The sequence below is a fragment of the Chiloscyllium plagiosum genome, unplaced genomic scaffold (assembly GCF_037043375.1).
Source record: "Chiloscyllium plagiosum isolate Xiang-an unplaced genomic scaffold, Cpla_swu_hap1 HiC_scaffold_31, whole genome shotgun sequence".
Lineage (NCBI taxonomy): Eukaryota > Metazoa > Chordata > Chondrichthyes > Orectolobiformes > Hemiscylliidae > Chiloscyllium > Chiloscyllium plagiosum.
Window position 1 is genome coordinate 9,107,674 of NW_028270169.1, and position 14,737 is coordinate 9,122,410.

The 14,737-nt window shown below is 42.1% G+C and overlaps 2 protein-coding genes across 2 annotated transcripts in view; one reads left to right on the top strand and one right to left on the bottom strand.

Annotated features, from left to right (window-relative positions):
* LOC122563897 (uncharacterized) overlaps positions 1-6,631 on the bottom strand; it is a 150,304-nt gene extending 143,673 nt beyond the window's left edge. Inside the window, exon 1 of the mRNA XM_087977206.1 lies at positions 6,554-6,631. The gene's annotated coding sequence lies outside the window, so the exon portion shown is untranslated. The remainder of the gene's footprint in view (positions 1-6,553) is intronic.
* Positions 6,632-6,776: 145 nt separating this feature from the next.
* The window catches only part of rnft1 (ring finger protein, transmembrane 1), a 46,733-nt gene continuing 38,772 nt past the window's right edge, over positions 6,777-14,737 (top strand). Inside the window, exons 1-2 of the mRNA XM_043718121.2 lie at positions 6,777-6,910; positions 12,113-12,594. Of these exons, the coding sequence (XP_043574056.1) occupies positions 6,885-6,910; positions 12,113-12,594 (508 nt within the window). The 5' untranslated portion in view covers positions 6,777-6,884. The remainder of the gene's footprint in view (positions 6,911-12,112; positions 12,595-14,737) is intronic.

The window sequence follows — 14,737 nt, forward strand, 5'->3', positions numbered from 1 at the left end:
TCATGGACTTTTGAAGGTCCAGTTCGTAACCAAATCATGGCCAGACATACAAAGAAGTTACAGAAATTAGATGGATGGAGTGAGAGACAGATGGAGGAATTGTTACATGAAGCACAGAAAGTATATGTAAAAAGAGAAGATGAGAAACAGAAACAGAAAGCTAAAATAATGGTTGCAGCAGTCGAGGAAGTTGCGAAGAGAAAGATAGAATCAGAAAGCAACAAGGAAAGACAAGAGAGGCAAAGAACAGATTATAAAAAAAGACAAACGGCAGGATGTTATTACTGCGGAGTAACAGGACATTTTAAGAAAGATTGTCCAAGCTAATGCGACAAAAAGAAGCAGTTTCGTTGATGACTTTTGATGAAGAATAGGGAAGTCAGGGGTTCCTTCTTCCTGAAACCCACCGGGAACCCTTGATAAATTTAAAGGTGGGGCCTAAGGGAGAGGAAACAGTATTTCTAGTGGATGCGGGAGCAACCCGATCATCCCTAAGCTTTAGACCTAGTGGTGTTAAGTTAACTAACAAAAGTCTCAAGATTTCTGGAATAAAAGGGGAAGAATTCCTAGTGCCCGTTTTCGAACCAACTTTAATAAAAGTAAATAACGAAGAAATAATGGGACAATTATTATATATCCCTGATGTCAGAAGCAACCTTTTAGATAGAGATTTGATAATTTTACTAAATTTAAAGATCGGAGTTGAGAAAAATTCGGTAGCTGTAACGATGAATAGATTAACGACCATTGACGAAGAGCAGATAAATCCTAATGTGTGGGCAAGAATTGGAACCACAGGTTATTTAAACATTAATACCATTGTAATTACGCTGTCACAAGAAAATAAAACAGTAAGACTTAAACAGTATCATTAGAGGGAGTCAAGGGTCTACAACCAGTAATAGACTCCCTAGTAAAAGAAGGGTTATTGGAACCATGCATGTCACCCTTTAATACTCCAATATTACCAGTTCGGAAGCCAGATGGGACTTACCGACTAGTACAAGATCTCAGATCAGTAAATCGACTGGTTCAGACACGCCACCCAGTGGTGCCTAATCCATATACCCTTTTTAGTAAGATACCGTGCAACCACTGTTGGTTTAGTGCGATAGATTTAAAAGATGCATTCTGGGCTTGCCCTTTAGCCCCAGAGAGTCGTGATATATTTGCTTTTGAATGGGAAAATCCATACACTGGCAGAAAACAACAATTCCAATGGACGGTACTTCCCCAGGGATTAACAGAATCACCTAATTTATTTGGGCAAGTACTGGAACAAGTCCTGGAACAACATCAAATGCCTTGGGGAACGTCACTGTTGCAATACATAGACGATCTACTTGTGTCAGGACAAAATAGAAATGATGTAAGCTCAGCTACCAATGGGTTGTTAAATTTCCTAGGACAACAGGGGTTAAGAGTAACTAGGAGTAAATTGCAGTATGCAGAAAAAGAGGTGAAATACTTAGGACACCTTATTAACAGAATTCAAGGGATAGTAGAGTTGCCCCTCCCGGAAACCAAACGAGAATTATGGAAGTTTCTAGGGTTAATGGGCTATTGCAGATTATGGATAGAGTCATATGCTCAGAAAACAAAGGGGCTATATTATAAATTGACTGAGTCCAAACATGAAAAATTGCACTGGACAGAAGAAAAAAAAGAAAAATTACGTGAGTTAAAGCATAGTTTAATACAAGCTCCAGTTTTGGCCCTTCCCTCACTTGAGAAACCATTTCACCTTTTTGTAACAGTAAATGATGGAGCAGCCTTAGGAGTGTTAACTCAGAAAGAAGGAGGAAATAGACAACCTATAGCCTTCCTGTCCAAAATTTTGGACCCAGTTTCAAGAGGATGGCCTGAATGTATACAGGCAGAAGCAGCGACTGCCATATTGGTAGAAGAAAATCGGAAGCTCACTTTTGGAGGAGCATTAGTAGTTAGTACCCCCCATCAAGTCAGAACTGTGTTAAACCAAAAGGCAGAAAGATGGTTAACAGATTCACGAATTTTAAAATACGAAGCCATTCTGATGGAAAAAGATGACCTTGTATTAGCAACAGACACCTGTCTAAACCCAGCTACCTTCTTATGGAAGGGAGAACCTCGAGACAAACGAGAACTAGAACATGACTGTTTAGATATCATAGAATATCAGACTAAGATTAGGCAAGACCTGAGAGACATTCCTTTACATGAAGGAGACAGATTATTTATAGATGGGTCATCAAGGGTAGTGGAAGGAAAACGATGCAATGGGTACGCAGTAGTGGACGGTAATGAGAACCGAACAGTGGAAGCTGACCGGCTACCTAACGCATGGTCAGCACAGACTTGTGAATTGTATGCATTGAACCAAGCTTTACACTTAGAGAATTGAGATGGAACAACTTACACTGATTCTAAGTATGCTTACGGGGTAGCTCATATCTTTGGAAAGATATGGCAAGAACGGGGACTAATCAATAGTAGAGGAAAGGAATTAGTGCATGAAGAATTGATAGGACAAGTATTGGGGAGCTTAAAATTACCCCGGGAGATAGCTATAGTCCATGTACCCGGACACCAGAAAGGACACACACTAGAAGCAAAGGGATACAGGCTAGCAGACGAAATAGCCAAAGAAGCAGCTATGAAACACACAGTAACAAGAATGCAAGTACTAATGCCCCTAGTTGATTCTTCTTCCATGAACCCCATGTACACGAAGGAAGAAGAAAAAGAATTTCAGGAAATAGGGGCCAATAAGACAACTGAAGGAAAATGGATCTTGCCAGATGGGAGGGAATTGGTGAGTAAACCAGTTATGAGAAACATCCTAGCTACTTTACACCAAGGTAGTCATCGGGGCTCCCAAGCTATGTGCGACATTGTGTTAAGGAAATATGGATGCAAGGGAATCTATACATTAGCAAAACAAATATGCATAGGATGTACAACTTGCCAGAAGATTAATAAGAAAATAATAAGGGAAAACCCAAAGGAGGAAGAAACCCAGGGGTGAGACCCTTCCAAAGTATACAAGTAGACTACACTGAACTACCCCCAGTGGGAAAGCAGAAATACCTGTTGGTCTTAGTAGACCATTTAACAGGGTGGGTAGAAGCATTCCCAATGTCATCAGCCACCTCAAAAGGAGTGGTAAAAACCCTTCTCGAACATATTATTCCAAGATATGGAATAGTGGAAAATATAGATTCAGATCAAGGTAGCCATTTTACTTCTAGTATCCTACAAGGAGTAAGGGCAGGATTAGAAATCTCTTGAGAATTTCACATTCCTTGGCACCCACCCTCCTCCGGATGTGTGGAACGAATGAATCAGACTTTGAAGAAACAATTATCCAAATTAGTCACAGAGACTCGATTACCGTGGACCAAATGTTTGCCTATTGTATTATTACGTGTCCGAACTGCCCCGAGGCGCGATATTGGTCTTTCCCCTTATGAAATGATGTTTGGACTACCATTTCTAGGAGTGGAAGGAGAGGTACCTACAGCCGAGTTTAATGATAAATTTTTGAAAAATTATATTATGGCACTTGGTTCTTCATTATCTGTTCTTAGGAACAAAGGCTTGTTGGTACAAACACCACCGCTAGAGTTTGCAGTACACTATATACGACCAGGTGATTGGGTCTTGATTAAAACCTGGAAGGTTACCAAACTACACCCAAGTTGGGAGGGACCGTTCCTAACTCTTCTAACCACCGAAACAACTGTTCGGACTGCTGAGAAAGGGTGGAGCCATCACACTCGTGTCAAAGGTCCTGTGAACGCCCCAGTGGCGGAGTGGCACACCCATCCTACAGAAAATCCTCTGAAAATTAAGCTGAGAAGGAAAGAATGAATTGAGACAAAAGACTCTTTTAAAGTTTGCTGATATATTGTTATTGTTTGTAAGGGCTGTGTGGACTCACCTCTTCCTGGCGCCTAAAGAAATAAGACAGATAGACAGGAAGGTAGATAGTTGTTAGAAATGGGTGGGTATTGGTATAATATTATAACAATAGTAATACTAACTATTCGAGGAAACGGGAGAAATCACTTTACTACACTATGCCAAAATTATGCTGAACAAAAAGGACTTACTAATTGTTGGGTCTGTGCAGAGGTCCCACACCATGGTGAATCTGGAATCCCCACCTTAGTAATACCACTTACCAAAAAGGAAGTGTATGATGTGCAACAATTTAATTCAGGCACAAATAACACAATGTGGAGTCACGAAAAGGACAAATATAACTTTGCAGGATGGTTCCCTAGACCAGCTCCGAGAACCAAGGGTATTATCGATGGCTTTATAATTACCCCACCGAAAGGAGCAGTAAATACCACCTGCTTTGTAATTGGAATAATACTGCACCTTTCCAATTAGGAAAGTCATTTTGTGTCTACACCAGCCAAGCCACGGCCAAGACTGTTCCCCAAATATTGAATGAAACATATTGAGTATGCGGCCGGAAGGCCTATCTATTTATTCCCGGTGAGAAATACATTCGAATAACCGAATGTATAGGAAGAAATGCATGTTTTGATGTTGATGAGTCATTGCCTCAAAACAAGAAAAGCTGGAGTGGCTGCTGTTATCTTGCTTACATAATTCCTCACCTCCGATTAGAAAAACATGAACACAACCTGAGAAATGAAGGGGGAGTAAAACGTAAGACCCGAGAAGTCTCTGACCGTCTGTTGTGGACATTATTTCCAAGCTACGGTACTGCAAGGGCAGGGGGAGAGATACATAAACTGGCGGCTGCCCTTGAGAAATTAATTAATAATACCTCCGATGTAATGGAAGAAACTCAGACCCAAATATCGGCCATAACCACCAAAATGATTGCCACAAGATTAACAGCTTTACAAAATCGAATGGCTCTAGATTATCTCTTGGCCGAAAAAGGGGGAACCTGTGCACTAATTGGTAAAGAATGTTGCACCTTCATCCCAGGCGCCACTTCCCTAGTAGACGATAAGGCAGAAATAGTAAAGAAAAAGATAAAGAATATAAAAGATGTTGAGAATAAACTTTGAAAAGATGAGAGATGGAAATGGGGTGACTGGGGACTGACCAGTTGGGGAAAATGGTTAGCTAATTTAGGCATTTAAGTCTTACTAATGATAATAAGACTAATAATAGGATTTAATGTGTTAAAGTGGATAATGAATAAGTTGATAATGTCCTTGGGAGGTCAACAATCATTGATGATCATGACAACATTAAACACACAAGAAAGAAAGACTAATAGATTACTCATAGAGTTTGAAAAAAAAGGCAGACTTAAGAGAGCAGAAACGGTAAGATTGTGAACCTCTACACCTTAGGGTGAAAAGAGGGCAGAGAATAAAAATTGCAAAAACAACAAATAGTAAAATAAAAGAAATGGGGGAGTTGTTAGAAATGAAAAGAAGTGTTGTTTTTGCAGATATAAAAGAACATGAAGAAAAGGGGTCCAGCAGAAAAATTATTAACTCTGCAGGTACTATGGGAAGTGTATCTTTACTTTTAATTATGGTTAATTAAATACTAATTCTGGAGTATAATATATGCAAGTTAACTCTTTTAAAATAAGTTTTCAGCAAAAAAACTGAGATAACTAAAATGGCTGAGCCGTACAAAAATGATACAAAGTTGGTGAAGTGTACGGAAAATGGAATGTACCAGCAGTATTGATACAAAATGTTAAACTATACCTTGATGTACTATCAACAAAATAATGAAAATGTCAGCACTAACAGGGAGGAAGGTTGCCAACATGAGGAAGGGGAAGTAACAAGGGTGGAGCGAAGATGGGCAGCTGGATAGCCTAGTAAGAGAGATTTGGTAATTAGGAGTCTGGAGAGGTGACCTCACTCAGCTCAAAGGTATAATTGTAAACTCACCCAAGTCTAATTCGCTCAATTGTTTTGTGCAGTTGCAACCCGTACTTGCAAGTCCGTAATAAATTGTCTTGTTTCCAGATTTTTTGGTCTCGTCTAAAATTTTATTCAGTTTTGTTTCTAACAACAGGATGTCTGACACTCATTTTTTTCCTTTTTACCCCACACTACCATCTAACTGCGCTAGTGCTTATTTTAATCTCCTGTTTGTTTGTTTTTTCCTGACATAACTCCCCAGAGGCTGGTATCCCATCACCAAGTCACCCTTTATTTACACATGGAGAGTCATTGACATAGATCTAGCTCCCTCAGAGTCAACTCTCAGAGTGAATAGGATGTCCGACACTACTATTCATTTTTTTCCATAAACCCCCACAGTGTTTATTTTAATCTCCTGTTTGTATCTGTTGCCCAGGGCTCCCTGATTGGCCCTGGTTAACATCCCTAATCAAGGATCTCATAGTAAGTGAAATTCACCAATCACCAGAATTTGTCTTTGGGAAAAAAAACTCTCCCATCTTTCCCCAAGACTGAAGAATAGGATTCTGAAACAAACGCTGCACTTGAACAGATGAGACAAAAATTGACTAAAAACGAGGAAATCATAATAACTCGATATGTTAGTCTATTTGTCAAATATTAGAAGCCAAAGCTACGAATTAAATATTTACCTGTCCACGGCTCGCTGTTAAATTCGTTGTCAAAGCAACAGAGCAACATCGAACGTCACTACGTCAGCGGACGGTTGGCCTTTCAAAGAAAAGTCAAATATTTTTCTGCAGAAAATGCGGCCGTGTTTTAAAAGGTGTCATTTACGCCTCGCCTTATCCTAAGTTTAATTTTAGAAATATATAATTAGGGAGAGTGAAATGTGACCTCTCACCTATGACCTCTTCCGGAGTTCGTTTGTGACATTGGCTGAAGAAATGGCTGTTTGAAGGTTGGAGGTGGGGGGCAAAGCTGGAGAACTGTGAGGGGAGGTGATGTTGGAATTCTTCCAGCATGAAACACCGGCCTCAAAATGACAGGTAAGTACAAGGAAGCATCCCTTTCAAGAAATACTCGCGGGTAGTGCTTTTTAAAACAAAACAAAACAAATTAACCTGTTTAGTACTACTTGCTTTACTTTCGGTTGTACAGGAACTGCAGTTGTTTACAAGGGATCTCAGTGTTTGCCTTTTACTGTGGATTTCGGAACAGATAATTCATATGTGTCTCACCCACCCACAAATGCCTTGCATTTTGTAACAAACAATTGTATGAATTTTCTCAGAACCCTTTAAAATGCTGCAAAGCAGTTAACTACTATTGAAGTGTTACTATTGCTATGTCGTGAAATGTGACAGCCAAGTTGCGCGCAGCAAATTCCCTTCCCCATAACTGCAACTGTGATGAATGAAAAGTTGACTTTTTTTGTTATACTGGTTCAGCAACAAATTTTAGTCAGCACTTGCAAGGTTTGTGAAGGTTTGTAGCTCAGGTTGAGGTTTAGGGTGTAGGTTTGCTTACTGAGCTGTAGGTTTGATATCCAGACGTTTCATTACCTGGCTAGGTAACATCATCAGTAGCGACCTCCAAGTGAAGCAAAGCTGTTGTCTCCTGCTTTCTATTTATATGTTTCTCCTGGATGGGGTTCCTGGGGTTTGTGGTGAGAAAGACATAAATAGAAAGCAGGAGACAACAGCTTCGCTTCACTTGGAGGTCGCCACCTAGTCAGGCAATGAAACGTCTGGATATCAAACCTACAGCTCAGTGAGCAAACCTACACCTTAAGTCAGCACTTGGAATGTCTACTTTAAGCAAATGAATAAAGTTTTGGGGACCGTTCTCGCTGGGACATGTGGCCCACTCCTCGACCCACAGCACCTCCCTACACCCCCAAGGTACTTTCCTGTGTGATTGCCGGGGATGCAACGCTTCCTGTTTACTTTCTCCCTCTTCACTATCCAAGATCCCAGGCACCTCTTCCAGGTAAGGCAGTAATTTTCCCCTGTAGTTGACTCAAACTAGTCTGCTGTATTTGCTGCTCAAGTGTGGTCCACTGTACATTGGGGAGAAAAAACAGACTGGGTGATTACTTTGCAGAGCCTCTATATTCTGCCTGCAATAATTGACTGAGCTTCCTGTTGCTTGCCAGTTCAACACACCACCTTATTGCCTGGCCAACATCTCTGTCTCAGCTTGCTGTAGTGCTTCAGTGAAGCTGAGCACAAGTTGGAAGAATAGCATCTCACTTCTGCTTGGAGACCCTGCAGCTTTCTGGACTCAGTAATGAGTTCAATAATTTTAGGGCCTGAACACCACCTTCCATGTCCTTACCCAAGTACCACTCAACACGCCTTGCCATAATATGGGCTGCTACCAGAAATAACCCATTGTTAGCCACTAATGGTCCTCATTAGCATTTATTGATTCTGACCTTTACCCATTTCATTGTCTGTCACTCTCTCTCACTCTCTCACACTCTCTCTCTCTCACACTCTCTCTCTCACACTCTCTCTCTCTCTCTCACTCTCTCTCTCTCTCTCTCACTCTCTCTCTCTCTCTCTCACTCTCTCTCTCTCTCTCTCTCTCTCTCCCCCTGTCTGTCTGGGCTCCAGCTCCACCTATTGTTTGCTCCCGTCCCTGTCCCCAAACCATCTTCAGCAATATACCAACCCTTTCCTAGGTAAAATCTCTTCTGAAGAAGGGTCACTGAACCCAAAACGTTAACTCTGCTTTCTGTCCACAGATGCTGCCATACCTGGAGAGTCTTTCCAGCAATTTCTGTATTTGTTTTGGATTTACAGCATATGCAGTTCTTTCTTTTTAAATAGTTTTTGCTTATTGCCTTTATTGCAGCAACAGCACATTACAGTATTTTGATGGGTAGGGTGGTATAGTTACCCCCAGTATACCGATAAATGTTTATCTTTCAATTGATTTGACTTTATTGTCATGTGTATTGAGGCACAGTGAAAAGCTTTGTCTTGCAAGCAATACAGGCAGATCACATAGTTAAGTAGCATAGATAAGTAAATAATAGGTAAACAGTGGCAAAAACAAAAACACAGGTACAGGCAAATGTTAAGAGTTTGAGAGACCATTTAGTATTCTAACAACAGTAGGGTAGAAACTGTTTCAAAACCAACTGGTGCATGTGTTCAGGCTTCTCTACCTCCCTGATGGTAGAGGTTGTTAGGGTGGGATGGATCTTTGAGAATGCTGGTGCCCTTTCCTTGACAGCAGGCCTGGTAGATGGATTCTATAGATGGGAGATTGGCCTTTTGTGATTGTCTGGGCTGAGTTCACCACTCTCTATAATTGTCTCTGATCTTGAATGGTACAGTTGCCATACCAGTAGTGATACATCCAGTCAGAAAGCTCTCAATGGCGCACCTATAAAAGTTGGCAAGGGCATTTGCCATCATGCCAAATTTTCTCAGCTGCCTGAGGAAGAAGAGACATTCCTGGGCCTTTGTAACCAGAGCGTCCACATGAAGAGTCCAAGAAAGCTTGTTGTTGATGACCACTCCCAGGAGCTTGACGCTCTCCACTTGTTCCACCTTTGTGCTGTTAATGTGTAGGGGGGCCATGAGTAACATCCTGCCCAAAGTTTCGCCCCCCCCCAGTCTGTAGTCTGTTTCATCGCCATCTGAGATTTGACTGACTATGGTGGTGTCATCAGCGAACTTGTAAATGGCACTAGTCATGGGTATACAGTGAGTACAGTAGGGGGCTGAATACACACCCCTGGGGGACTCCAGTGTTGAGTGTTAGTGACGATGAAATATTGTCCCCAGTCTTTACTCATTGTGGCCTGTGGGTCAGGAAACTGAGGATCCAGTTGCAGAGGGTGGGGCTTAGTCCGAGATCACTAAGTTTAGTAATCGGTTTCGAGGGAATAAGTATTGTAGGCTGAACTGTAGTCAATAAGTAGGATTCTTACGTAGCTGTTCTTGGTGTCAAGATATTCTAGGGAGGAGTGAAGGGCAAGTGGTATGGCATCTGATGTGGATCTGTTAGTCCGATAGGCAAATTGGAATGGGTCAAGAGTAGTGGGGATGCTGGAGTTGATTAATGCTAAGACAGTCCTGGCACCCTCCCCTGTCACAGTGGGAATTGCAAAACCTGCACCCACACCTCCCCCCTCACTTCCATCCAAGGCCCCAAAGGAGCTTTCCACATTCATCAAAGTTTCACCTGCACATCCACCAATGTCATTTATTGTATCCGTTGCTCCTGATGCGGTCTTCTCTACATTGGGGAGACTGGATGCCTCCTTGCAGAGTGCTTCAGGGAACATCTCCGGGACACCTGCACCAATCAACCCCGCCGCCCCGTGGCACAACATTTCAACTCCCCCTTCCACTCTGCCGAAGACATGCAGGTCCTGGGCCTCCTCCACCGCCGCTCCCTCCCCACCTGACGCCTGGAGGAAGAACACCTCAACTTCTGCCTCGGAACACTTCAACCCCAGGGCATCAATGTGGACTTCACCAGTTTCCTCATTTCCCCTCCCCCACCTCACCCTAGTTCCAAACTTCCAGCTCAGCATTGTCCCCATGACTTGTCCTACCTGCCTATCTTCCTTCCAACCTATCTGCTCCACCCACCCCTCTGACCTATTGCTTCCATCCCCACCCCCATTCACCTATTGTACCCTTTGCTACCTTTTTCCCAGCCCCCCCCCCCCCCCCACCCCCCTCCATTTATCTCTCCACCCTGGAGGCTTCCTGCCTCTATTCCTGATGAAGGGCTTTTGCCCGAAATGTCAATTTTCCTGCTCCTCGGATGCTGCCTGACCTACTTTTCCAGCACCACTCTGATCTAAACTCTGGTTTCCAGCATCTGCAGTCTTCACTTTTGCCTAACGCCATGACCAGCCTTTCAAAGCACTTCATGACCACCAAAGTTAGGGCCACTAGGTGGTTGTCATTGAGATATGCTACATGAGCTTTATTAGGCACAGGGATGATGTTGGCCCTCTTGAAACAGGCAGGGACAGTGGCCTGCTGCAGGGAGAAGTTGAAGATGTTCTAGATTTCCCATCTTGGGCAACTGTCTGTCCACTGAATGTGGAGTTTGCACATTCTCCCCGTGTCTGTGTGGGTCTCCTCCAGGTGCTCCGGTTTCCTCCCAGTCAAAAGATGTGCAGGTTAGGTGAATTGACCATGCTAAATTAATTGCCCATAGTGTTAGGTAAAGGGGTAAATGTAGGGGAATGGGTCTGGGTGGGTGGCTGTTTGGAGGGTCGGTGTGGACTTGTTGATCCGAAGGGCCTATTTCCACACTGAAAGTAATCTAATTTCTCAATTTCTAGAAGACCTCTGCCAGTTGATCTGTGCATGCTCTGTGTGCATGGCCTGGTACTCCATCTGGTCCCATTGCTTTCCTTGGAGTTGCATGAAGAAAAATTGATCTGACCTCTGGTCCACTGACTGTTGGGATAGGTTCGTCAGGACTTGTCGGAATAGGTGTTACCTCTCTGCCGAAATTCTGCTCAAAGCGAGCGTTGAAGGCATTGAGATGATCTGGGAGGGATGTGTCATTGTCTACTATCTTGCACGGTATCTTTTTAGAATCTGTGATGTCATTTAGTCCTTGTTATAGTCGCTGGATGTCTGTTTGGGTCTCTAGTTTGGATTTAGAGGTGTACAGCAGGTAAACAGACCCTTTGGCCCTATCTGATCGTTTATCACATTACTGCCTGTGGAAGCTTGCTATTTACAAAATTGTTACATGACAATAATGACTGTATTTCAAAGCCTGTAAAAAGCTTGAGAGTTCTTGTGATCATGAGAAGTGCTATAGCAATGCCTTTTTTTCCTGAATCGGTTGAGTGAGTTACCTTCTGAGCCAACATTACCAATACCAGAATGATGTATTTTAGAAGAATATATTGATGTTTCACCTTCAAAGAGGAATCATTGAATATAGTAATGATTTTGGATCTACCAAGCCAGTCCCAGATTATTTTGTGGGAGTTATTACTGGGGTGCAGGATCCCAACAAATATAAATAGTAAATTTACAAAATGCTTACAATATAACTATGAAACATTATAACCAGAACCAAGTGACATGGACACAAAGTAATCTCTTGTTCTACTGTGACTGCATTCAAAATAAGCCACTCTAATATAAGAATATTAAAATGGGCAACTTATCCAAAATACCTCTACTGTGACAAAATATGAAGTGATTTCTAATGTTGGATCTAATGCACTGTTTTGATGTTTAATGTTGTAGGAAAGATTCAGGTCCGAGCTCTGGAGGACTGTATAGATCAGGGATCCTGAACAGCCAAGCAGGAAGAGGATCTGAAATGCAGAAAGAATTTGTCACCATGCATACAGGCATCAACCATCACCACGCATCATCATTAAATGGAACTGTAGGAGAAAGCATGGATTTACATCCTGCTTTATTTGGGACTCCAGAGAGCATGCCACGTCCTTCCAAAGATGGAGAAGTTAAAATTCAGATGGAAGCGCCTGAAGACCAGCGCAGCAGATCTGGGATAGATACCCAGCATTCAAACTTTTCTCATTCTCACAGTCACTCACATTCTCCTCCAAGGTCAGAAGGTCCTGCTGGACAAAGGTCTGAACTAGATGACAGGGAATCCACTAGCTCAATTTCAGAACTTCGGTCCATCTTTCTGTGGCTTCAGAAGAGCCTTCCATATATTCTTATCATCTGTGCCAAACTGGTTTTTCAGCATGCACTAGGTATGAGACACATTTTAGACTTTTGGCTGAGTTGTGGGTGTTTTTATGAATTCCAGATCACACTGAAGTTTTTTATTCAGCTCTCAGATTCAGAACTTGTTTTCTAGTATCCTGTGTTTGAAGACCAGGTGACTGACCCTCTGAGAGATTTTTGGGGCTCTTGATTTTTAAAGAAGTTAGACATGTTCTCAAAGTCTGTTGTAATACTCTGACTTGAGAGTGCTCAGTGTGGAATGCTGTCAGTCAAGTGATGAATGGTATCATCAACAGTGGTATAATGCAGCACTTGTTTAGCAATAATCTGCGTGGTTTGGATTCTGCCAGAGTCAGAGTTCCTGACCCCATTACACCCTTAGTTCAATCCTGAATAAAAGAGCTAAATTCCAGGTGCAGCGAGAGTGACTGCCCTTAATGTCAAGGCTGCATTTGGCTAAGTGTGGCATGGAGGAGTTCTAGTAAAACTAGAGTTAATGGGAATGTTGGAGGTCAGTCACCTTGGTTCCAGTACATCTCTGCAGAAGTTCCACAGAGTAGTTCAGTTGTTTGATCAATGATCTCCCCTCCATAATAAGGTCAAGTGGGGACATTTGTTGACATTTGCAGAATGTTCATCACCACTTAGGACTACTGAAGTAGTCCATGCGCAAATGCAACATGGTCAGGAGATTACACAGGTTTGGATTCTCAACTGGCATGCAATGTTCATGCCACACAAGTGCCAACAAGTGATCCTCTCCAACAAGAGAGAATCTAACCATTGTCTGCTAACATTCAGTGGCATTACCATCAGTGAATTCCCACTGTCAATACTCTAGAGATGACCATTAACCAGAAACTGAACTGGACTAGCCATATAAATACTATGGCTACAACAGTTGATCAGAGGTGGGAATACAGCAGCAAGTAACTCTACTTCTTGACTCCCTAAAGCCCCTCTACCATTCACATGATACAAATAAGGAGTGTGATGGAATGGTCCTTCTTTAAATGGATGATTGCAACTCCAACAACACTCAAAGCTTAACATCATTCTGGAAAAACAGGCTGCTTGACTGGCACTATATCCACAAACATTTATGTCCTCCATCATACTGCTTAGTAGCAGCAGTGTGTACCACCTGTAAGTTGCATTGCGGCAATTCATCAAGGTTCCTTAGACAGCACCTTTCAAACATTCAACCAATACAATCTAGAAAGACAAGGGCAACTTATGTGGGAACGCCATTTGCAATTTCTCCTCCAAGCTAATCACCCTCCTTACTAGGAAACACATTGCTGATCCTAGTGTTGCTGTGTTAAAATCCTGGAACGTGATTCCTAACAGCATTGTGTGTGTGCCCACACCAAATGGAGTGCAGTGATTCAAGAAAGCAGCTCACCACCACCGTCTCAAGGGCAACTAAAGAGAGGCTAGGAACATTTGTTGCTGGCCCAATTTACATTGTCCAGATCCCATGAATGAATCTTTTATATGTAAAATTAAGTTGAGTGGATTGAAAAGAGATTCCCATTCTAGTTTCCACATTATGTGGTTCCCCATACAGATCACTAGAACTGATGCTTGTTCATATATACAAACTAATTTTCTAGACGATCCACGGTTAAATAGCCTTCCTATGTTTATTCTTTAGCCCCAAACTTCAATGATACAATAGTACAGAAAGCATTTAGATCGAGCTGTATCTTAGGTCAAGCTGATGTCTTCAGGAAGAGAGGGGAGCAAACTGAAACTGGGGGGAGGGGAGGCTAGTAAGCCCAGAAATATTTGTAAAACATATGCTTTGAAGATCTGCAGTTATCTAGTTCAGTATTCTCCAGAAGGATAGTTTAAATTGCTTTGCTTTTTTTTAATTTGAAAAATGCTTCTTTTATCTCCAAATTATTATCTGTTGGACCCCTTTTCTGCTTTAAGCCAGTTACAACTATTTGGGCTTTTGTGTCACGCCTAACACATTGAACTCCTTAAAATCATTAAATGTAAAAATTGGTCCTGTTTACATGTGGAATAACAACTCGTGTCACTGGAACCACTGAGGTTCATATTAGAAGGGACAAGTTCTTAATTAATCTGTTATTTACTCTTCTCCCATTTTACCATCAGTTTTTTTGGTGCCAGCCATTTCTGGTATTTTTGCAAGTGACT